Genomic DNA, 23,525 nt, shown 5'->3' with positions numbered 1-23,525 from the left:
GATCAAGCGCATGGGCTGCAGTTTCTCTTGTTATGAATTGTATCCTATTGTCCGTTATTACAGTTGACTACGCGAAGTGATATGGAACTGTAATGAGGTCAAGACCTGCCTGGAACTACTTTAGCCGTGCGGTTCCCTGAATATAATTGCACACCTCAGAACGTTCGTCAACCAATCAGATTCAAGCATTCAACGGCCCTGTAGTATAAATATAAATATATAACAAAAAAATTATTGTAAATTTGACTATATCACTATTAATATTTATATATTATATATTAATATAATATATTATATATTCATATTAATATATTAATCACCTCTATAAACAAGAACTTTACATCCTTTACATGTTAATCAAATGTAATTTACGCTTGATGTAATAAATAAATGAGGAGTAAAGATTGTTTGTCAGAATTGCTTGATTTTGATTTAAAAAAAAAAAAGTTTCTCATAGGATATATGTGATATGTGTCACAGGATCTGCCACATCACCAGCCACTCTACACACATCGAATCACTCAGCTCCACCCTGTCGTTCACAATCACTAGAATACTGATTCTCTCCTCCTGCATCTAATCACTAGCACTCCCTTTATAAGCAGTCACTATCCACACTTCAGTTATATGGTCTTGTTGTTGCCATCCAACGCTCACAGACTGCCTACCTGTTCTACTCACCTGAAATACCGACCTGTCTTTCATGGTTAGTTCCACTTCCTCATCTGTCATCCGCCACAGCTTGCTGGTGATTAAGTTCTTTGTTTTTCACCAAACTATCAGACTGCTTGATACTCACACATTCATCTCTCCTGCTGCTTCTTCGATACCTGTAGTGGTGGGCAGATCGAGGCTTCGTGAAACAATGAAACAGTTGAAACAAATGTGCCATATTGTGTCGAGGCTTCAAAACAATCCGACACCCGTCCGAAGCTTCATTTAGCCGTAGTCACGTGACATGGGTGTTTTGAATCACGCTTCGGATCAGTGTTACAAAACATCTGTGCTTCGGGATCTCGAAAAGATCCCTAGATACCTGCAAATAAAAGATACCTGTTTGCTACTTATCTGTTTTACTTTATTTTTATGTCCATAATGGCAACAAGCAATGGCAACATTAGTTCGTGGTGGCAGCACGGGCAAGACTATTTAATGAAGCCTGTAAACGTAACTTTGTCTGTCCCTCATCCTACAAAGTTGACAAGCGCCACCTCCTGGATTGATGATATGACACAATGGCCATCAGTCACATATGTTGACATATTCGCTTACCTTGTTTTGTCTGAGGGTATCGGTGGCGAGGAGCTTAGAAATGATAAAAGCACGGAAGCCTATAATTACTTACAGTAATAAAATTGGACGAATTATTTGCCATAATCATCAGCAGTTCTTAAAAGCGAAGGTAGAGCCGAGTCAGACTATAAATAAACCTAAATTATGTTACAAATTAATGGAGTAGTGGAAACCGCTGGATGCTCCTGCATAGCTGGCCCTGGTAGGTCTTGTATAGCCATGCTGCTGCTGTGTTGTGGAAGGTGGGCTTAACATACAGCAAATATATTTAAATAGTCGGTAACACTTTACAATACGGGTGCACTAAAATGCATTACTTCATGCTTAACTAATGCACAGATAATCATGTGTTAATGTATGACTCATGAAGAACTAAACCATTCATTGATGATTACTGCATCAGTAATTAATAAAGATTCTAAATGATTAATAGATTAAGTAATATATTAATTGTTATTAATTAAATATGTCATAATGTATTAATTCCTTAATAACATATTTTATTAACTAGTAGTGTTAATTAATGTGTTAATTACCACAATGGGTTGAAGCCATGTACTTCAACTTCCAGTTGTCTGCTTTAATTAAAGGTTGTATCAGCGATTTCAGGCCCAAAAATAAATGATCACATTCATCTAATCTTTCCTAACGATCCGCTAGCTGCCCGCCCCATAAGCAAGCTGTCAAAAAAACGCGTCTCTGTAGGCAGCCTAGGCTCTGAGATTTGCACACAAAAACAATTGGTTTCACCAATCACTCAAAACCAAAATAAACAGACTGACAGGGGCTGGGTGTTGTGAGGATTTGCACTCGTGCACGGCTGCACGCGAAGTCGGAGCTGAAGAAGAAGTCGTGTCTTGGAATAAACAAGATGGTATTCCCTCGCCCTAATCCTCCTCCTCCTCATGGGGATTGACTCAGCCATGTTAAATTTTTCTTGTTCATTGATAGACGCTGGCTTCTTCTTCAGCTCCGACTTCGCGTGCATAATTGTGTGATAATGAATGTGATCATTTATTTTTGGGCCTGAAATCGCTGATACAACCTTTAATCATTAGCTAATGATTTGCAAATGTATCATTATTTTATGACTTTACTTGTTGAGGCACATGATTATGAACTAATTGTTAAGTAATATGTCATTTTGGTTTTAATATCCACACTAAGCCATGATTTTAATTTCCAACCATCTACAACCAAGATTTCACTGAGTCAGATGAACTGCCGCATCCAGTACCTTGTTGTTCATGTACAGGAATAGGCCTATATCAGGTTAAGCTTGAGGTCGTGGTACACTGATAACATGCAGCCGAGCACTGATATTTCATAACACTGTGTCTAGACAATAGAACGTCCATTATGATACTGGATGCGGCGCGACGCTACATGACAAAACCCAGACAGTAAACTGATGCCACGCTCTATTTCTGACGTACTCCATTACGAAGGACAAATGGACTTTCAATGGTCTGTAATGTCCAGTGTCATTTCCTGGTCTCGTCCAGTTAAAACACAGTGTAACAGCGGTCAGGAGTTCAGATTCTGGTGTGCTGATATCTGTGTGCAGCCCAACTTACCCATCCTTAAAACATGTTCTCTGACATTACCGGTACATTCACTGCATGTGCAACTGTCAAAACCCATAAATGGCATATTACTTAACAATTAGTTGATAGTCATTACTTGTCTCAACAAGTAAAGTCATAACATAATGATACATTTGCAAATCATTAGTTAATGATCAATTAAAACAGACAACTGGAAGTTGAAGTACATTTCTTTGACCAATTGTGGTAATTAACGCATTCATTTACACTATTAGTTAATAAAATATGTATGTTTTACATTATGACACGTTTAATTAATAAAAAATAATATATTACTTAATATATTAACCATATAGAATCTTTATTAGTTACTGATGCAGTAATCATTAATTAATGGTTCTTCATGAGTCATACATTAACACATGATTATCTGTGCATTAGTTAAGCATGAATTAATGCATATTAGTGCACCCGTATTGTAAAGTGTTACCAACTTTCTTTACAAAACTTTTCTGGATTTGGGGTTGTAGAATAAGAAAAAACTATAAAGGCGAAATTATGAGAAACATAAATTATGAATTCATTGCTTCAGTCTTTTAGTTTACCTCATCTCACATCCCGATCCGAGTCATTTGTTCTATAAATTGTAGGAAATTTGAGACCAGAAATGCATCATGTAACTGTAAGTTAACGGGGAAAATGTATTATGTGCTTGTTTGTAAGGAGGGTTAGGAATTGTTAACTCATATCTGTATCCAATACGCTTGTTACGTCACATGACAAAAAAACAAACGACTTGAGAAGTGAACTAATAATTTCTGTTTCCAGTACAGACTGCATAGCCTTAGCCTATGGGGCTGTCACGGGATGGATAACTCAGACCCAAAGACTTGAGAGCTGAACTAATCGTTTATTTTTCCTGTAAAGAACAACTTATATTAAAGTCAAGTCATATCAAAGATATCGTTCAAAATAAAAGAAATCGCTCATGATCGACCCATTACTAATATAAAAACATCCAAATGAGCACAGCATGAATACAGAGAAATGAGATGGCATTGATAACATTAAAGAATAAATGAAAATACATCACACTAGAAAATACAGTATGCTGAAATAATGTCACCACAAATACAGTAAAAGAGAAGGTTTAGCTAGGATTGAACAATAAACCATATCAGAGATCTGAGTGTGCACCCTTAATTGTATTACTAAAAATACTAATAATATATTTGTAACAATATCAACTTTTTATGAATTTAATATATCTAACATAAAATATTATGCAAAACACAATAAACACAAAACATCTCAACACAACACTGGTGTGTGTGTGCGTGCACGTACGTGCATGCCACAAAGATGCCAATATCTGTTATCCTTGTCCTTGTGGGGACATGTTCTGGTCCCCATGAGGAAAACAGTTTATAAATCATACAGAATTATCTTTTTATTATTATTTTTTTATTGCAGAAAATGCAGAATGTTTTATACTGTTTGTGCAGTGTAAAAATCCTTATGTCTATGGTAAGACCACGTAAAACATGGAAACCCAACTGTACGTGTGTGTGTGTGTGTGTGTGTGTGTGTGTGTGTGTGTGTGTGCGCCAGGAAGGCTAACAGGAAACTCACTGCTGCCAACAGTCCAATGTATCCCAGGAGTAGAGAAAAACCAGCCACTGAGCCAATAGCACATTCATATACTATTTTAGAGTGGATGTACTGGTTGTTTTTATGGGGTGTTGGAGAGGCAGTTGATAGCCAGACTGCACATATCACAACCTGGAGGGCTGTTAGTACTAGAACTGTGCATCTTTGTTGAGCTGCTCCAAACCATTTCATTGCTCCTTTGCCTTCTGGTCGAGAGAACTTGAACACCGCTATTACCACAATAGTCTTGACCAGGATGCAGGAGATACACAGGACAAAGCTTATGCCAAACACAGCATGTCTTAACTGACACGTCCACAACTGTGGCTGACCAATGAACAGAAGCACACACAGGAAACACAGTTTGAGTGACAACAGCAGCAGGAAGCTGAGCTCTGTTGGCGCGTACTATGGGAGTGTTACGGTGATGTGCAAAGATGACCATCAAAAAAGAGCACAGAAACAGGAGCCAAGCAGAGATGCAGTGATCAGAGAGATGCCTAGAGGTTCCTCGTTAGACAGAAACTCAACTTCTTTGGGGACACATTGATCCTTATCTGGATTGGACCAGAACTCATCTGGACACAAAATGCACTCAACAGCATCTGTGGGTAAGAAAAAGACAGAATGCAAGATTTTAAAGAAAAAATTACTATCAAATTATATAGAAATTTTGCCAGCAATCTCCTCACCTGTTGCATTAGAAATCTCTCCATCTCCGCATGGAAGGCAGTCAAAACAGCAAACAGGAAGGCCCTTCTTTGTAGCCCTTCTGGTTCCTGGAGGGCAGCTCTCACTGCACACAGACCGTGGGGGCTAAAAGAGACATCATCATGTTTATCATCTCCTTTACATAATGACAAGCTTGGCTTTTCCATTAATTTATTCTAATTTGCCTTATCATAGCTTTGATTAGTATTAATACCTGCAAAAATTATGACATTTAAAATTCAAAGTTAATTACTTTTTTCATCTCAAAGTTCCAGTAAAATGCATCCTCATCCAGTGTGAGCATCATCCCTGATGCTGCCCCTTCATTTACTACACCGACCTTGTGGAGCATTATTGACCCATCAGAGCTCGGCTGCCAGTTCAACACATCATAGATAGCCAGAGCATCTCCATTTTTATCACACGTGATCCCCAAAGCCTGTGGTGAAGTTCACTTTCTGTAGGTAGTGAACCAGCTGTACAGTTTGTAGACAGAACAGCTGTTACAAGTTAATCTGAAATGTGAATTAATATAGAGCACATATATTTTACTTTTCCACAGTCAGCTCATCTATATGCGTGGATAAAATCTGCTTTATACCTGTACGTCTTACCTGCCAGGGTTTCAGATTTGTTTTGTCAGCACAACTGTTCCCAATTAATGGTCCTCTCCCCTTTTCACACTGCATCAGGTCATGAAGCGCATGTGCTAGGGCATACACTGCTTTATACACATTATAAGATGCTCTCAACCCTGAAACATCAGTGTATGGTGAGTTTGTGGTGCTCAGATCCTCCTGTCCTGTACAGACCTTTTTCACTTGCTCTCCTTCTGTCACTTTACCCCCAGTTTCAAAACTGCACCCAAACAGGTTCTCCCAAAAGATCCTCACTATATTATTTCTTTGATCATTGTTAGGCCGAACGCGTAACAGAAAGTCATGAAGCCCCCCAATCTCCCCACGCCGGATAGCAATTCCCAGTGTGCCCCCCAGGAAGGACAGAAAACGTGGTTTGCGAAACACAGGTGAGGTGGCCCAAGCTTCACTTGCAATCCACTGCCTGCCTGTCATGTTCTGCAACACAACTTTATCCATCAAAGGTATCAATAAGGATGAAGCAGAAAAAACAACCACCACTCTAGCTGTAGAGGCCTGAATAACTCCCATTATACGTTGAATATCTCTGGGGTTATTATCATTGGGCAGTATTTCAGAAAAAGCAACACAATGTCCAAACCGCTCTGCTGGAAGGACTGAGCAGCGTAGATGCCATAGTCATTATCACTGTAGACGAGACCAGCCCAGGTCCATCCAAAATGTCTCAAGATCTGAACCATAGCCCGTACCTGGAAGGCATCACTGGGGATTGTTCTGAAGAAAAAGGTGTACTTTTTCCTGTCACTCGAACAGGAGCAGGTGGCATAATAGTGTGGTGGCGATTTTATGATATTCATTGATCTTTAGTAAAATATAGATGATTCAAAGAATGTCACATGTGTGACTCTCACTTGTAGTGAGAGAAGATTCTTTTTATGTACCTGGGAAGGCAGAAGGGAGAGACACTCCAGAGAACAGACGAACAAGGACCTCTGACCTAGATGTCAGAAGGCCATTTGGTGAAGGAGGGCTTAGTCTATGGAAAACTACTGGTAGGAAGGCTCTAGCAGAAGAAGGCCTTGGAACGGAGATAAAAGCTGGTTCAGTCTGTCTGGGGGTGTGTCACTCTTCTGCACAGGGTAACAACTGTGTACTAGACTGCTCCTATTCTTGCAAGAATAAATACTTCTAATTTTTATAATTTGACTCTGAGTCTCCCTTACGCAGTGATGTTTGTTTGATGAATTTTTGCCACAACAATAGCTAACCTAATTAGAAATTAGGAGCGGAGACAAGAGACAGAGAAATATAAACAAATCTTATCAGTTTTTTAAGATTTTTAAAGTTTTTAAAGTTTTTAAAAAACTGATACGTTTTTCTTATCAGCCATTCTTAAAGAATAATTTGGTAAGACTTTTTCTTGACGAAAAAATAATTATATATGTGGAGCAGGTTACAGCTGTCTGGCCAAATGGCAATTAATTTGCGGTGCTGTGAGTGGCGCTGGGCAGTTAACAGTGAGCCAACCGCGATGGTAGAGTCCCTATATAAATCGGGACTTTTCTTTTAACAAGCGATGTCATTGACATGCGACTGTTGTCCTGTCTACCTGCCGGCCTATCTGTCTGATGTCTGTCTTGGTCTCCCCCCTTGGTCATCTATTCTGTGGTAGCGTCGCAGAATCCCCGTTGCGGCAGTAGCCCTGTTATCAGCTGAGGGCGCGTCCGGTTATCGGCGATCAGAGCCTGGGGCCGTGACTCAATGCTATTTATCAAAGGAAGAGGCTTTCTAGCCGGGGGGTAGCTGCCAGTGGGCGACATGTGCGCCGAACATCTGCTGTTTTGCTTACGTTTTTTAATGTCACGATTTGTTCACGGATATAACACGCTAACGTCAACAACTGCGGCTGCCTTTTCACCTGGGACCTAGAATTAGTGGAACCGTGGTTTGCTCAAATTAATCGGCAGCTTCCTGGTGATCTGTTTCCTCCTGCTATACCGTGAATTAGTTTCATTGAACATCATATAGCCAGTTTCATGGTTTAAGTGTTGAGTGTTTGATGGACTGACACCACTGACTGTAATTGTTTTGGTCTATATTTTATAGGCTCATTGTTGTTTTGTTTTGGTTATTTAAACTCTTGTATGGAGGCCTTTTTCTGCTGCTGATATACAAGAGCATTATTTCTGATTTATTTGGGTTGATTATTTATTTGTTTTCATTTGTTTACCCCGACCAAAGATCGCTAACTGGGGGTTAATCCAGAGGGCATTGTTTGCCCCATTGTGCTGGATGGTCTATGATATTTTGGTTGTTTATTTTGTAGTTTGATGTGCGTGATTTAATTGCTACTTATATTTTTAACCCTAGTACCATCTGGGGTTTACCAGTGTATTGCAATTGTTGTGTGCAATTCTGGTTTATTTTCACGTGTTTGTCTTTTGTCCAGGTGCTGAAGACCGCCAGTGGGAGCAGTGCCCCTTGCGGTGGTGGGTCCCGTGGTGTGTGCAGTGGTTGTGTGTTCACCAAGTGTGATCATTTCCCTTGTGGTGCGTGGGTGTGAAATTCGGCACGTGTGAGTGGGGTGTTGTGTTATGGATGCTCATTGCTCGGGCCACTAGCCTCCCACTGGTAAGTTTCAGCCCTATCTTCACCTTTTGGTTGTGTGTGTGTGTGTGTGTTCATTGTGACTAGAGTATATTGTGTGTTTGTTATTTGATTTAGTGTCAAGTACATTCTATTTGCTGTGAAATCTGTATTATATGTTGGTTGTGAAATCTTGAATCTTTGGAGTGACTCTGGTGTGCATGGCTCCATTGGTTTTACATTTTTATAAAAAGTAAAAAAAAAAAAAAAAAAAAAAATTTTTGTATTCGACCACTGTCTCTGGCTGATCCATTCACGAGCCTGAGTGCCTTGTTAGCGAAAAGTCACTAAGTCTTTGGGTGTAAGTCCCATTGTGGCGTAGTCTGCTAGTTGTCTGGGTCTAAGCCCAGTTATATCTATTCCACCTGCCACATATGGTTTAAATATCATACAATAGGCAGTCGAAACAGCCCCAAGACACTGGAAATTGCAATAGAATGAGTAGAACCTGGATCACCTATGATTCCAATCACCGGTGGTGGTCCTTTGCAGTTGAGGTCAGAGACGGTCTCCTCTGTCCCACTAACCAGAGCTGTGGCACCACGGAATGCCACTCCAAGCCTTAAACAGTTGTCGTAGATCTTGTAACCAAGCGTGATGTTAGGCAGGAGGTAGGGCTGGGAGATTTTATCGATTCTGCGATATAAATCAATATTTTTTTTCCCAAAAAAGTATCGATTTTTTTAGCCGCGAGTATTGATACATACGTCCCATTCATATCCCCGTGTTTACCCCCGTTCGCGTTGCAGGAAGAGCGATTTGGTCAGCAAGCCGCTAGTGTTGCTGTAGAGCAAGTTACCCGTACTAACATTACACAGACGCAGACGTCTACCTCTTCCTGTTTACCAAGTCAGAGCGAAGATATTCGGAGAATGGCGGCGAATATAAATCCGGCACCCGCCTGCTTAAAAGCAGATGTGTGGGAGCACTTTGGTTTAAAAAAAAAAGAAGAAAGAAAGCAACGACTTAGATAAAAGCGTTGCGGTTTGTAAGCTATGTGGCACTAACGCAGGGCTGCCAACTCACGCATCACACGCTCTCACGCCACACATCCATTTTCTCACGCAGAAAAAAATTGCGGAGCAAAGAGGACACTGACAACGACAGACAAGACAGAGCAGGTTACTTTGATATAAAATAAATTATCAGCTCTCAGATTCTGTCAATTTTATTACGCAATTCAAACAATAATACCGTTTTGGCGCTTGTAAATGCGACATGACAGATCTCTGTAGCGCCTCAGTTCAAGCGGCACGTGACCCGATCAACTCTAACTCTTCTTTACTATTATAAACCCGAACTTAACGAAATGTATGCCTCGGATCAATCAGTGTTTTTCAACCGCAGTAAGAAGTCAATAAAACAGGTAAATGGTAAATGTAAATGGACTGCAAAACAGGTAGGCTAGAACAATGTCACATAAGTTACATTTACATCAGGAAAGCAATTTAATGTCCATTTATAGGCTGGAAAAATTAGCTATAGAGTTTTCTTAAATATGTCCACTATATTAGGCTACATATATTTTTACTTATATCATTAAAATATTATAAAGTTGTTATTATAATAAAGAACGCATTATATTTTATTTAAGTTGTTATTTTTAACCTTTAATATAAAAAGCCTAGGGCTCTCTGTTTACAGCATTAGTGATTTATTTTTTAACATGTATCTAACTAATAATTATCTAAATGAATCGTAATTGTAACCATGCAGCTAAACACCGAACATGTTGTCAGTAAACTTAATAAAAATAAGTTACCAAATGTTTTGATAATCACAACTTATTGTGATGCAAGTTTTTTTCCTCCACATACAACCCCCCCCCCCCCCCCCCCCCCATTCAAATTTTCTCAACACATCTTTGATTAATTTTGTCCAGCATTTATTTTGCAAGCTGTCTGATGTTTTTTGAGTTTTCATTTCAATTAATTCAAGTAAATGAAACACTCACAACACAAGATGTCACCAAAATCACTATGTCCCCTTTAAATCTATCAGAAAATGATGTAAGCGTACCGAATTATATAGAATCGTATCGAATTATATCGAATCGTATCGTTGGCTGAATATCGTGATATATATCGTATCGTGAGCTAAATATCGTGTATCGTATCGTATAGTGAGATTAGTGTATCGCTACAGCCCTAGTTGGGGTTGTTATTAATCTCATTGATGGCAAAAACCATTGTTAGTGCTTGCTGGAAGCTTTGTCATATAGAAGCTAGAGAAGACAATACAAATGAAATGAGAGCATTAACTTCAGTAATACTAACAGTAACAATAGAAAAATAAATAATAAAGTTTAACTGAATTCCATAACATTTCTCTGAGATCAGATTTTGAATTTGTAAATTATTATTTTATTAAACAAAGTTATATATGCAGTGAATAATTTCAGTCATGTAACCCATCAACATGTCATGTAATATGATATCAGTTTCTTAAATCATTGTTGAAAATGTATATGTAGTCATAAAAATAGCATTCCATTTTTCAATTATTGCCTGTAAGTGTTCTTCAGTTGGCGTGGTTCAGACTCACAGCTCACAGTGCGGTAGTTTTGGCTCTGTTCTGAAGCTCAGCTCTGGGAATGCTTTGAGGTACTGAACCTCAAACAGACCACCAATTAGAAGATCTCCATCCTGGTACATCCCATTCAGCCTGAAGTGTCCCTGGAGCTGACAGGTACCTGAACTGACCATCATGGCTACAGAGTTACAAGACAGGAACAAACAAATGCGCAGAATTAACCACATCCCTCACCCTTTATCTCGCTATGTCACTCTTCCCTCAGCTCACTGATTTATCATAAAGATTGTGTGTGGCACTTTTTTTATACAGCAGGCGGTGCCAGTGGCCTCTCTGAAAATGAGGACGTCATTTTGCCATTTTGGGGCCCTCCACCAATGTATGTGTCTTGTATGTATCAAGACAACATTTGTCTCTTTTAAAACAAAACATAATAAATCTATGGTCTCAAAATTATTAATCACAAAACAAGGTTAACATTTTGTCCTGCTCTTTATCCCGACCTATGAGGCAAGGCAGTTTTTCTTCGTAGATACATCCTGCATCGCCTCCTCCTCACTAGTATCTTGATCAATGATCTGATGAAGAACATAACGCATATACGTGTGTGTGTGTGTGTGTGTGAGAATGTCAGATAGATGGATGAATGGATATTAGATGCAGTTCAGGGTAGGATCAAGTTTTTCTCTGTGAAAAATAAAAAGAATACTCAAAATAGTTTGTGTAATTTAACATGTGTGTGTTTGGGTAGCGCCAAGGGCTCGATGTTTGCATGTGTACATTAACATAATGAACATGCTCCTAACTCCGAAACTAAATTTTTCTCTTATTTTCAGTCTCTCCCATTCACTTTCAATGGCCCATTGAAACAATGGCCCTCAATGGCCAATTGGAACACCACAAGTGTTGAGCGTCGAGAAAAGCGCTATACAAATGTAATTAATTATTATTATTAAGTGTAACTCTGTGCCTTTTTGTACAAAATAAAAGTTTTTCAAAACATACTTCATGGTGAAAAATTAAAGTAGACTAGTGTTATCAACAGTGCCAATTTTCTTATTTTATTTAATATTTCCAAAATTATTAAATTATAAAATATTTACTCAAAAAATGAGATGCCTACTCTCAGATAAATGAGGCCTACGATTAATTAGATACAAATCAAAATATAAAACCAGTCCTAATTGAAAGAGAACAATTTGACAAAAATATTGAATCCAATTTTAGGTGATAATATAGTATGAGAGATTTATTTAGTTATGTTATGTGGCACGGCCCATGAGCCAAATAGGCCCTTTTCACATGACGTCACACAACTTCCGTTCTGACTCAAAGCAGTGTATGCTTACTTCCGCCTGCATAGTGGAACACTATGGAGTTTACCCAGTTCCTTCAACACCTGCCAGAAATATGTCTAGATGATGTACAGCGATTTGCAGACAAATTTTCACTCACGACACGTTCACGTCCAAACTTGACAAAGGATACAAATTATTCATGGAGCAGTACCTGTTTACGTATGAAGGTAAGCATTTTGTATTGTCCCGCCCAACTTATGTTAGCGGAGGAGTTAGGATAACGGTAGTTGTTAGCTTTCTCTTCTGCAGTGAAAGTCCATATTCTTGATTAATTTGCTGTAATACAGACCTGCAAACTCTTGTTGCAATCATGTTTATTACTGATGTTAGCTATAGATTGTGTATTGTTAGATAAAAGTCAGTAACGCATTCATGCCTTTCACCAAAACATTGCGTTGGGATAGTTTCGAATGTAGTTGTCGATGAGGTGACAGTGTATCACAGGTCCATGAGGAAAAATGAGGAGGCTAATCACCTTCAGGTTTTTCTTATTGTCATGTTCTGCTGCGGTTGCAGACACTTTGCAGTATCCCACAAAGTTCCATTGTGGTTCAGTGTTTCTCAGCCTGATGTCAATGAGTGTGTGGCGCCAAACTAGATGACAATCTTATAATTAAAAACAGTAGAGGGTTGTTTGGGGACAATAAAGGCTGAGAAATATTCTGTGTGATAAGTAAAAATAAAGTTGGTGTTCAAAGTTCAAAGACTTGGTTTAATCCTTAAGTTTGTTCAATTACTCTGATGAAATGTAAAATTGTTGTGCAGCAAAGACTTATTTTGATGTTTCTATTATCAGGTTACATTTCATGCTAAAGAGGTTCCTGTGGTACTGAAATGCATGTCATGTACCTGCTCTGCTGGGAAAGCACTGTGCAACCACATTGTGGCATTATTGTTTCAAAGTGCTCACTACTGTACCATGGGCTTCAAGACAGTGCCATTGCCACTGTCATGCACCAGCTAACTGCAGACCTGGCACCGGCCTAGGACACATGTAATACGTTAACATTCATTACATTTAATGATGTTGGACTAGAATTTTATAACGACTTTTTTCAATTAATCATTTATCATCAATATATTTACAGGGTATTGCTCCTGAGGCAACAAATGAGCTAGTGTGTGAGTGAGCCATTTTATCAGAGCAATAACGAGTATTTGCATTAGATTATTATTATTGTTATTATCTAATTGCATCAATAAAGCTTACCCACAATGAAGTGTTGGGTCTTCTATTCGCGGACCCTGATTCTGAAGGGGAATATCTGCCTTCAGAAGTTGAAAGTATAGCGCTACACCAAGCACAAACGGTGAATCCTTTGCCCAATGTCAGTGGTGGGAAAAATGTTTTCATCGCGAAGTTAGCAGGCGTGTTATTGTTGTGGGGAACGAGGCGGGAGATATTTTACCGCGCTAGCCATGTAGTTTGTCTTCTGACCGTGTGCCTCTCCGCAATCGCGGCGACAGTATTGTTGTGGAGACTTTGTCTAATGCCACTGGGTATGTTAGACGAGGTCAAAGTATTGGTAAAACTTTACAATAAGGGTGCACTAATAAGCATTAATTCATGCTTAACTAATGCACAGATAATACTGAATTAATGTATTACTAATTATTATCTAAGCTATTCATTAATGATTGCCTCATTAGCAACTAATGAAGAGTCTGTCTGGGTAATATATTAGTTCATATATGAATTGTTATTAATTAAATATGTAATTGTGGATTAATTCCATAATCACTTATTTTATTAAAGTCCCTGTAAAGGCAATTCTAAAAAAAAATTCTAAACACATTATAAATGTTAGAAATGTATTGCTAAAACATATTACAAAGACTGTGAACTGTGAAGTACTGAATTGTGGAGTTAGACCGTTAAACAGTTTTTCACCATTGCTATTTTCCGGATTTTTTGGGCGGGGCTAAAACGGGGGCTCGATGACGCACTGGAGCCCCTGAGCTCCTGGACACGCCCCTACTTAAGGCTGGCCGCTCTCTAACAATATAAATAGAGCACATTCGCATCAGTTTGGCGCTCAATCGCGAGTTACTGTCAGTAGGCTACTATTATTACTACAGCCTAGTTTGCTAGTTAGCTATGCCTTCGTCACGGAAATGCGAAATTTCTACGAAACAGATCGGTGTCCTTATTTAAATTTCCTAAAAACGATCACATCAAAGAGGTGGATTAATTTTGTGAAGAGCCACCTTGATGGAGAGCTGAGGATCACCACCAAAACCCGCCTCTGTAGTGATCATTTTACACGGGATAGATTTATAAACTTTCGTCGGAGACAACTGGGATGCTCTGATAATCCGCTGTTACTGGTGAATGGGGCCGAACCGACTATCTCCCGCCTCGGCCGTCATCCTTCCGTCGCGCCGACACCTGGTGCCATCCTCGGCAGTGCGTGCCCACCAATGAGTGTAAGCTGCCTTGTGTTATAATTATAGTAGGTAGTCCACAGTAAACTACTAAATTCTGCAACCCTCTAACGTGATTTTTTGTTTTGTTTATTTATATGATCAATATGATTCCTTAGCCAAGTAATTTAAACTATTATCTGTTCACAAAGCAGTCCCTTCCGACCACAAAAGAGACCGTGTCTTTCATGCTTAAAGTCACTCGAGAAGTTGGATGTCAGTCAGACAGGTTTCAGCGCAGCCGGCGGACACGCCCCCAGCGTTTGAGAGCAGAGACCTCTGCTCATTTTTTCAAGATTTTGATAGCTTATTTTATGTACTTGCCGGCTTTTTTTATCATTCAAATTTGGCTGGGTGGCTAATAACACATTTTTCTGTGATATGACAAACTCAGAACACATACTTAATTTTGACTTTACAGGGACTTTAACTAATAGTGTTCATTAATTTGTTAATTACCACAATGAGCCTAATATGCATTAATACATTATTAATTACAGCATTAGTAGTGTGTCAATTACTACAATTACTAGATGATGAGTTAATAATGATGTGCCTCAACAAGTAAAGTCACAACATAATGATTGTTAGCTAATGATTAATTAATCATTAATGACCATCACTAGAGTTTATAAAAGCTGTTTATTAAACACTGGTTTCCAAAAACATTGTAGTAATTGACACACTACTAATGCTGTAATTAATAATGTATTAATGCATATTAGTTTACCTGTATTATCTGGAAGTTGAAATATAAGGCTTTGGCTCATTGTGGTAATTAACAAATTAATTAACACTATTAGTTAATAAAATAAGGTAGTATATAATTAATACACACATACATATTTAATTAATAACAATTCATAAATGAACTAATATATTAACCAGACAGACTCTTCATTAGTTGCTAATGAGTCAATCATTAATGAATAGCTTATATAATCATTAGTAATACATTAATTCAGTATTATCTGTGCATTAGTTAAGCATGAATTAATGCTTATTAGTGCACCCTTATTGTAAAGTGTTACCAAAGTATTCATAGGACAGTTAGGGGGCAATGTGGAGGCAGGGTGGGGAGTCGCAATGACAATGACAGTCCGAGCTGTGCGCACTCGGCGCGGGCTGCTCATAGCAGGAGCAGAGGCGGTGTGACACGGGGCAACTAAACAGGTCTTGTCTACTTGTGTTTGTGTGTCATATGAATAATATATATGTGCCCCATACATGGAATCAGAGTGCCTACTGTATGTAGTAAATGGAAAATCTCTACAGCAAAAGGCCAACCGCTACATGCATTCGGTTTGTTTCTACCATTTATTAGTAATGATTTACAGTTTGTTTACTACTTACTATTTACCTGAGCATTCATTATTGTTCAATATAGCATACAGAAGGTGAGGGACATTTTGGGGGGAAAGAAGTGTATGCAAAATATGCATTTTATAATTTAAACATGTGACATGAAAATTCTGTAATCCAACATGGCCGTCACCATATGACGTCATAATATGCAAATTAGAAGGGAAAATGTAATCCCTACATAAACTTTGGGTCATCATTAATATTTCTATAATTTACAGAAAGTCTCTATCTTTTATCACTTTTTAGATATAGCCTTTTGAAATTAAGATGTCAAAATCGAACGTTTTAGGAAAAAACCTCTGGCGCCTAAAGGGTTAAGCCTCCAGTTGATATCTTCTGCAAATAATGAACATTTCTTAATATATAAGGTTTATTTGGGGCAGCTCAAAACATTTTCATGTGTATTTATAGAGGTGATGTGTGTTGATGTCTGCTAAAATATGAAAGGTCAGGTGACAATATGTAAATTTAACTTGACATACCTCCCTTTTTTGTCAGGGCCTCTTCCGGATCCTCACATCATTGCCAGTGGTGAGAAACTTCAAGACAAACGCCCACAACCAGGCATTTGCAAATTGCTGCAATGCCTCAAGTCCCTTAATTTTGTGGACTCTAAATTTGGCCCTGTGCCATTTTGGTCTTTCCTGTCTTAGACCAAAGTAGAGACATTATTGAACAAAGTTATGATGAATGATTTGTTTTCTTTTTAAGAATGACAGTACGCTGAGTACAATGTACTTGGTGGGTAATATAATCAAAACCCTTCACAGACTCAGCAGTTTCAGATGTATGCTCTCTTATAAGCATCCCTTTTAACAATTTAATCTTTGTACAATATGTACGATTTTTGCATTAAAATATCCCAAAATCGCAAGGCCAGTGTTATATATTTTGTTAAGTTGATTACTTACAATATCCCAAATGTTTCCAACTATTTTTAAATCATGAGAAATTTGCGATTTTAACCAAGGAAATGGGGCGTGTGAGCAGGGGTGAGCTGGGAGCATCCAGTCAATGGCGTCATATCTGCGTTACCCTCGGTTTCAGCTCGTACTGCGTGTGTAATGGTGTAATGGTAAATGTTGTTTGGAATAGCGCCCTCTAGCGGCAGAACATCTTGCATATTGTACCTTTAATGTGATGTTGCACATATTATAATAACTAATTCTGTTTTTTGCAGATGCATTGGACAATGTTTTATTGTTGTTTTAAGACCGACAAATGTCTCCACATAGATTTTAAACAGATTTATCAAAGACTTTAGACTTTGACTAAATACCCAGTGTTGAAGTTGCTAGAAATCAGTGTCAGCATCATGTTACAGCGGCTAACGTCAGTATTCCACGTGCAAGTTACATTAGTAAATGCATAGCAGACCTATCCACCTCGGGGAAAAAACGAAACAGTGAGCTATTTATTTATGCAAACAGCAACTAAAACTTACCAGTAACTTCTGAGGCAGTAGCATATCTTCATCTCTTCGAGTCTGCTTCGACTGCGACTTGAAAAGCTTGGCTCTGATTGGTCAAATTGAATGTAGCTGAACTGAAAAAGACGTGCTGTTACACTTTGTGCCAAAAATACGACTGGACAAAGACAAGTAACGTTAATTTAATACAAATCTTACCTAGAATCACAATATAATGAGGTTTCAAATGTCACACGGCATGCAAACTTGAAGAAACTGGGTAAAAATAAAAACATTACGGTTTCTATTAAATAGCTCAATATTAAATAGCTCAATATATATATTATATTGTACAAGAAGTCCACAAATGAGCAAGTTTCGCGGTGGGACTTCATCACGCGACTGGCGAGCGAACTCGCTCCGACCACATGAAATCAAAAGCCACACAACTGGTGGTGCGAGAGCGAGGACCCAGGCAGGAGCAGACACAGATGGAGAGAAGAAGGCAGTGCCAAGTAAGGAGGAACTGCAAACAAAATAAAACCAAGGAGACATGTGCCAAATGTCACAAAGTAGTCGGTGGCGATAGCCTCGTGGGCAAGTGCAAAATTCACAAATTCACACAAAATTCATAAATACACACACAATTCAGAAATACAAACAAAATTTACAAATGCACTCAAGATTCAGAAATGCACAGGGCAAGATCTGACCTGTATTTCTGATGCACACACAAATTGATTTACTGTCACAGTGTCTGGTGGTTCCCTGGGTTTAACATTAGAGGTCTCAGTTTTCACGGTGTCTAGGCATTTTCACTACATTTCCCATAATCCTGTCTGTCACTGATTGTTCATTTCCTTCAGCTGTTTCTCGTCACCTTGTTTGCACTTGTGTATATATACCCTGTCTGTTTCAGTGTTTGTCACGGAGTCCTTGTTTAATGTCCCCACACTTCCGTTCCTGTTGTTCGTGTGTTCTTGTGTTCTTTGGATTGTCTTTGTTGGATTTTGACCTTTGCCTGGACTGACTGTGAGTACGGATTACCCTTAATAAAGTATACTGCAATTGGATCCTCTCTCTCCTGTGTGTGTTCCGTGACAGAAGGACTCCGTCACAATGCAAGGATCCAGCGGTATGTGTTCCAGCTTCTCTTCCCCAGCCATCGAGCGGGAGAGGAGGGATTGTTTTGAGGGGACCCGCCTGGTTGTTTTTCGTGGGACCCGGGGAGGTCGCAGAGGAGGAGGTGGTCGAGAACAAGGCCAACACCACCCTCCACCTTGGCCCCCCTTCGTCCCTGGACTGGTGAGGGACGGATTAGAGCCACCATCTCGCCATCGTGGGTGGAGAAGGGGAAGACGTACGTCCGCCCATCCAGAGACTGTTCACGTCCCGTCTGCCCAGCCAGAGTTTGTTCACGTCCCGGCTGCCCAGTCAGAGACTGTTCACGTCACGTCTGCCCAGTCAGAGACTGTTCACGTAACGACTGCCCAGTCGGAGACTGTTCACGTCACGTCTGCCCAGTCGGAGACTGTTCACGTCACGTCTGCCCAGTCGGAGACTGTTCACGTCCCGTCTGCCCAGTCAGAGACTGTTCACGTCCCGTCTGCCCAGTCAGACACTGCTCACGTCCCATCTGCTCAGTTTGAGACTGGTCTAGAGATGCCCATTTGTGGGGCCGCCAAGGCTATGATGGACTATTTGGAGCGTCTGGCTCGGATCCTGGACATGCCAGTGTCTGCTGTTCCAGAGCCGGAGCCAGTGTCTGCTGTTCCGGAGCCGGAGCCAGTGTCTGCTGTTCCGGAGCCGGAGCCAGTGTCTGCTGTTCCGGAGCCGGAGCCAGTGTCTGCTGTTCCGGAGCCGGAGCCAGTGTCTGCTGTTCCGGAGCCGGAGCCAGTGTCTGCTGTTCCGGAGCCGGAGCCAGTGTCTGCTGTTCCGGAGCCGGAGCCAGTGTCTGCTGTTCCGGAGCCGGAGCCAGTGTCTGCTGTTCCGGAGCCGGAGCCAGTGTCTGCTGTTCCGGAGCCGGAGCCAGTGTCTGCTGTTCCGGAGCCGGAGCCAGTGTCTGCTGTTCCGGAGCCGGAGCCAGTGTCTGCTGTTCCGGAGCCGGAGCCAGTGTCTGCTGTTCCGGAGCCGGAGCCAGTGTCTGCTGTTCCAGAGCCGGAGCCAGTGTCTGCTGTTCCAGAGCCGGAGCCAGTGTCTGCTGTTCCAGAGCCGGAGCCAGTGTCTGCTGTTCCAGAGCCGGAGCCAGTGTCTGCTGTTCCAGAGCCGGAGCCAGTGTCTGCTGTTCCAGAGCCGGAGCCAGTGTCTGCTGTTCCAGAGCCGGAGCCAGTGTCTGCTGTTCCAGAGCCGGAGCCAGTGTCTGCTGTTCCAGAGCCGGAGCCAGTGTCTGCTGTTCCAGAGCCGGATGCGCGCGGAAGATGCGCACGGAAGATGCGCGCGGAAGATGTGCGCAGAAGGTGCGTGACTTTATATACTTTAATCATTTCCGCGAGTTATTTTAATTACTTTAAATATCGACCCTGGCACATATATTTCACTGCCTCTTAGTTAATTTACATTTTATGTAAAATTTAAGAAATTACAAAAACAATGAAATGATGTTGAATCATCCGTACAAACGTGGATGTTTATTTTAGAACTTCCGTCAATGAAAAAAAACACAATACAGCCTATCTAGGCTACTTAAATAAGCCTTTTAAATAATGAATTGTACTGCTAGTATAATAATAGCCTACTTAAACGTTAAGCATTGAAGAACTTCACAAATTGTAACAGGTCCAAGTCACATGCTGTAGGCTAAGGCTGCAACCTTTAAATAATAAACTTTAAAGAACTTTACTAATCAGTAGGCAATACAGCTAAGAAGAACAACTAAAAACAATACTAGCAACAATATCAGATGCTTGGAAAAAAAAACAGCGTATAGGCTACTAACTATTAAAGGTTTAAGTCCACCATGGTTTTCTATTCTGATTTTAAATTCTTTGCCAGAAAAACTAACATGTTGACTTTGTCCGGTTTAAGCGAAGACCTCATAGGGGTTACGATGTTTCCAGCAGCACTGAACACGCGTTCAGACGGTGAACTTGTAGCGCAAATGCACAGATATTTTTTTGCAACCGTTGCCAGGAAAGGGTATCTTGCCTCATTGTTCCGCCACCAAGCAAGTGGGTCATCGCTGGTATCGATTGTCTCTTCTTGCAAATAGCGCGTTAACTCCTCACCGGCACGCGCTCTCTTTGGAAGAATTGTGACCTTCGCTTTTCTTTTGCAGAGTAGCTGTGCGAGATTCATTTTCTTTAAAGCAGGTGCTGCGCTGCTTCCTTCCCCTGCATCCAGTGACTCCTCAGTTTGAACGTTTTCTGGTTGATCTTTTGTAACGTGCATTATTTCTTCGACGAGTTCGTCTCTGATATCTTCCTCTTCAAAATGATTCCTGTATCGAGGATCCAACGTAGTTGCTTTTGATAGCATTTTTTGCCCTTCTAAATCTTTGTATTTCTCCTCCAAGACAGTGATCATCTTTGCTTTGAGGTTTTTTGTTAACTCGCTGTCTTCTGGCGAAGGGTCGAGGAGATCGTTGGTCAGCAGTCTCAGCACAGGTCTAACCGATGACGCAGTAACGACCTTCTCGTTCGATAAAACATCGGTAAATTCTGCAACTGGTTTAAGTGCTGCATTTATCGACTCAAGCACTGCAATGTCCTGCCATGTCAGGTTCAGGTGTTGATGCTTTCGGTCATCCAGCGCTCTTTTAATTGCGTGGGCTTGCTCCAATACTCTCTCTATCATTTTTTGTTTGCTTCCCCATCGTGTGGGACAATCCTGTTGGCATAGCGAACAAGAGAATACAAAATTATTATAGGGTATAAATTGTTCTTAGATGTTATTTCGGTAAAGTTCCCTTACACACAATCGACGCTTTTTAATGACAAAATCCGAATGTTAGCCTAAATTACGTTGGATGTGTGTGTGTGAATGTGACCCCTAAAAAATTAAAAATACGCCCTACCACAATTGTTTTCTATATTTTTCAGAGGTTTAACTTTACATCAATTATCATAAAACGAATAAAATAAATAGGCCGACAGAAAATACATTTTACTTAATAATTGACGTTAACAAAACCAAAGAAAAAAAATGTGGGACAAGTATTTTTGTGACCATAAAAATTATGTATCATTTACATTTTTTTTTTTGCTTGCGTATAAACAGTTAAAAATTTAAAATAATTTAAAATAAGAACAAAATCGGTGATGGCGCCGTTATATAGGCTATAATATATATATATATATATATATATATATATATATATATATATAATATTTATATCCTAACCTTAATATAACAAGAAATAATAACTATTTAATTATTGCAACTCACCAGTATTAAACTGTGCGTTGGAAGGTTTAAGGCCTCTTGCTCTTCACGAAGTTTCTTCTTTCGTGGCCAGCTGTGCGCGAATGCAGTCACCATATTTCGGCACAACCCCATGGCCCTGGATGTCCTCTCCTTCTCGGCTGACATTGAGTTTGTGACTGCTAGGTTAAGATTGTGGCCGAAACAATTTAGCCATGGCCATTCTAGTTTCCTAACAGCAGCCACGATATTGGCCACGTTATCTGTCGTGATGCATGCGAGATTTTTTTCATTTAACCCCCACTCTTTGAATGCGCTGCGGAGAGATTCTCCTAAGTTATCCGCCGTATGACTTTCTGGTGTAAACGCAGTCTGCAAGCACCTGCTCTTCAACTCCCAATTTTTATTGATGAAATGTACAGTCAGGCTCATAAAGGGAGTCATATTCACGCTGGACCACATGTCAGTAGTGGCAGAAAAGAAATCAAGGTCGTGTAGTTCTGCAATTATTTTCTCTTTGGTTTCGTTGTATAATTGAGGAATGACAGTGTTTGAAAAGTATTTTTTGCTCGGAAGTTCGTACTGTTTATCAAACGACTGAAGCATTTCTCGGAAAGCAGGTTTCTCTACTGTGCGGAGCGGCGCGTTCTCAACTACCAAAAATGTTGCCACATTTCTAGTTAATGTCTTCCATTTATCGCTTTCTCTCTTGTATTTGGCCATTTTTGAGAAGGCCTCTGCGATACTCTGACTAGCTGGGCGTTTGCGTTCAGACGACATGAGTTTAGTATACGCGGCTGGGTGACATGACCGGAGATGGCTCTGGAGATTTGAGGTGTTTGCCTTTTTAACACTTGTTGTTTTCCCACAAAGCCTACAAATGGCTTCATCTAAATTGCTTGGTTCACCTTTCTCGTTCGGCACGAATCCAAAAAATTCCCAGATCGGCGATGTAACATTTGGTTTTCCAACAAGATCCATAGTTGAACTTCAACTTGAATTTCGATGTAACGGAAATGCGTCTGAACATAAAAAAATATGTGACGTCACACTACCGCCGGTCATCCTCCACCACCGCGGTGGCAACTCCACCACCGCGGTGGCAACTCCACCACCGCGGTGGCGCGGTTGTCATGCCAACCGTCACAGCCCTACCTGCCGGCCCCGCCCGAGCCGGTGGTGTCTGTTGCAGTTCCTGAGCCGGTGGTGTCTGTTGCAGTTCCTGAGCCGGTGGTGTCTGTTGCAGTTCCTGAGCCGGTGGTGTCTGTTGCAGTTCCTGAGCCGGTGGTGTCTGTTGCAGTTCCTGAGCCGGTGGTGTCTGTTGCAGTTCCTGAGCCGGTGGTGTCTGTTGCAGTTCCTGAGCCGGTGGTGTCTGTTGCAGTTCCTGAGCCGGTGGTGTCTGTGACTGTTCCTGAGCCGGTGGTGTCTGTGACTTTTCCTGAGCCAGGGTCTGTCTCTGTTCCGCCTTGGTCTTCACCGCCATGGCCGCCCGAGTGGTCGGCTTCACCCTGGTCGTCTCCGCCATGGCCGCCCGAGTGGTCGTCTTCACCCTGGTCGTCTCCACCATGGCCGCCCGAGTGGTCGTCTTCACCCTGGTCGTCTCCGCCATGGCCGCCCGAATGGTCGTCTTCAC

General features: G+C 40.6%; 1 protein-coding gene and 1 pseudogene across 2 annotated transcripts; both read right to left on the bottom strand.

The window, feature by feature from the left end:
• Positions 1-721: 721 nt before the first annotated feature.
• On the bottom strand, positions 722-11,205 carry LOC307002396 (extracellular calcium-sensing receptor-like; annotated as a pseudogene). The gene is made up of 8 exons: positions 10,991-11,205; positions 10,603-10,670; positions 8,839-9,063; positions 5,816-6,636; positions 5,455-5,677; positions 5,183-5,306; positions 4,449-5,095; positions 722-853 (listed from the first exon to the last, which is right to left on the bottom strand). The product of its transcript is annotated as an extracellular calcium-sensing receptor-like (transcript).
• An 8,864-nt stretch (positions 11,206-20,069) lies between these two features.
• LOC307002784 (E3 SUMO-protein ligase ZBED1-like) lies at positions 20,070-22,924 on the bottom strand. The gene is made up of 2 exons (XM_079620697.1): positions 21,917-22,924; positions 20,070-21,358 (listed from the first exon to the last, which is right to left on the bottom strand). Exons 1-2 carry the CDS (start codon positions 22,871-22,873, stop codon positions 20,498-20,500), a joined length of 1,818 nt encoding a protein of 605 aa, XP_079476823.1. The 5' UTR covers positions 22,874-22,924; the 3' UTR covers positions 20,070-20,497.
• Positions 22,925-23,525: the final 601 nt, after the last annotated feature.

Source organism: Phoxinus phoxinus (genome assembly GCF_949152265.1).
Source record: "Phoxinus phoxinus genome assembly, chromosome: 8".
Classification (NCBI taxonomy): domain Eukaryota; kingdom Metazoa; phylum Chordata; class Actinopteri; order Cypriniformes; family Leuciscidae; genus Phoxinus; species Phoxinus phoxinus.
Note: the sequence above shows the minus strand (reverse complement) of the source record. Positions and strands in the feature narration are given on the sequence as shown.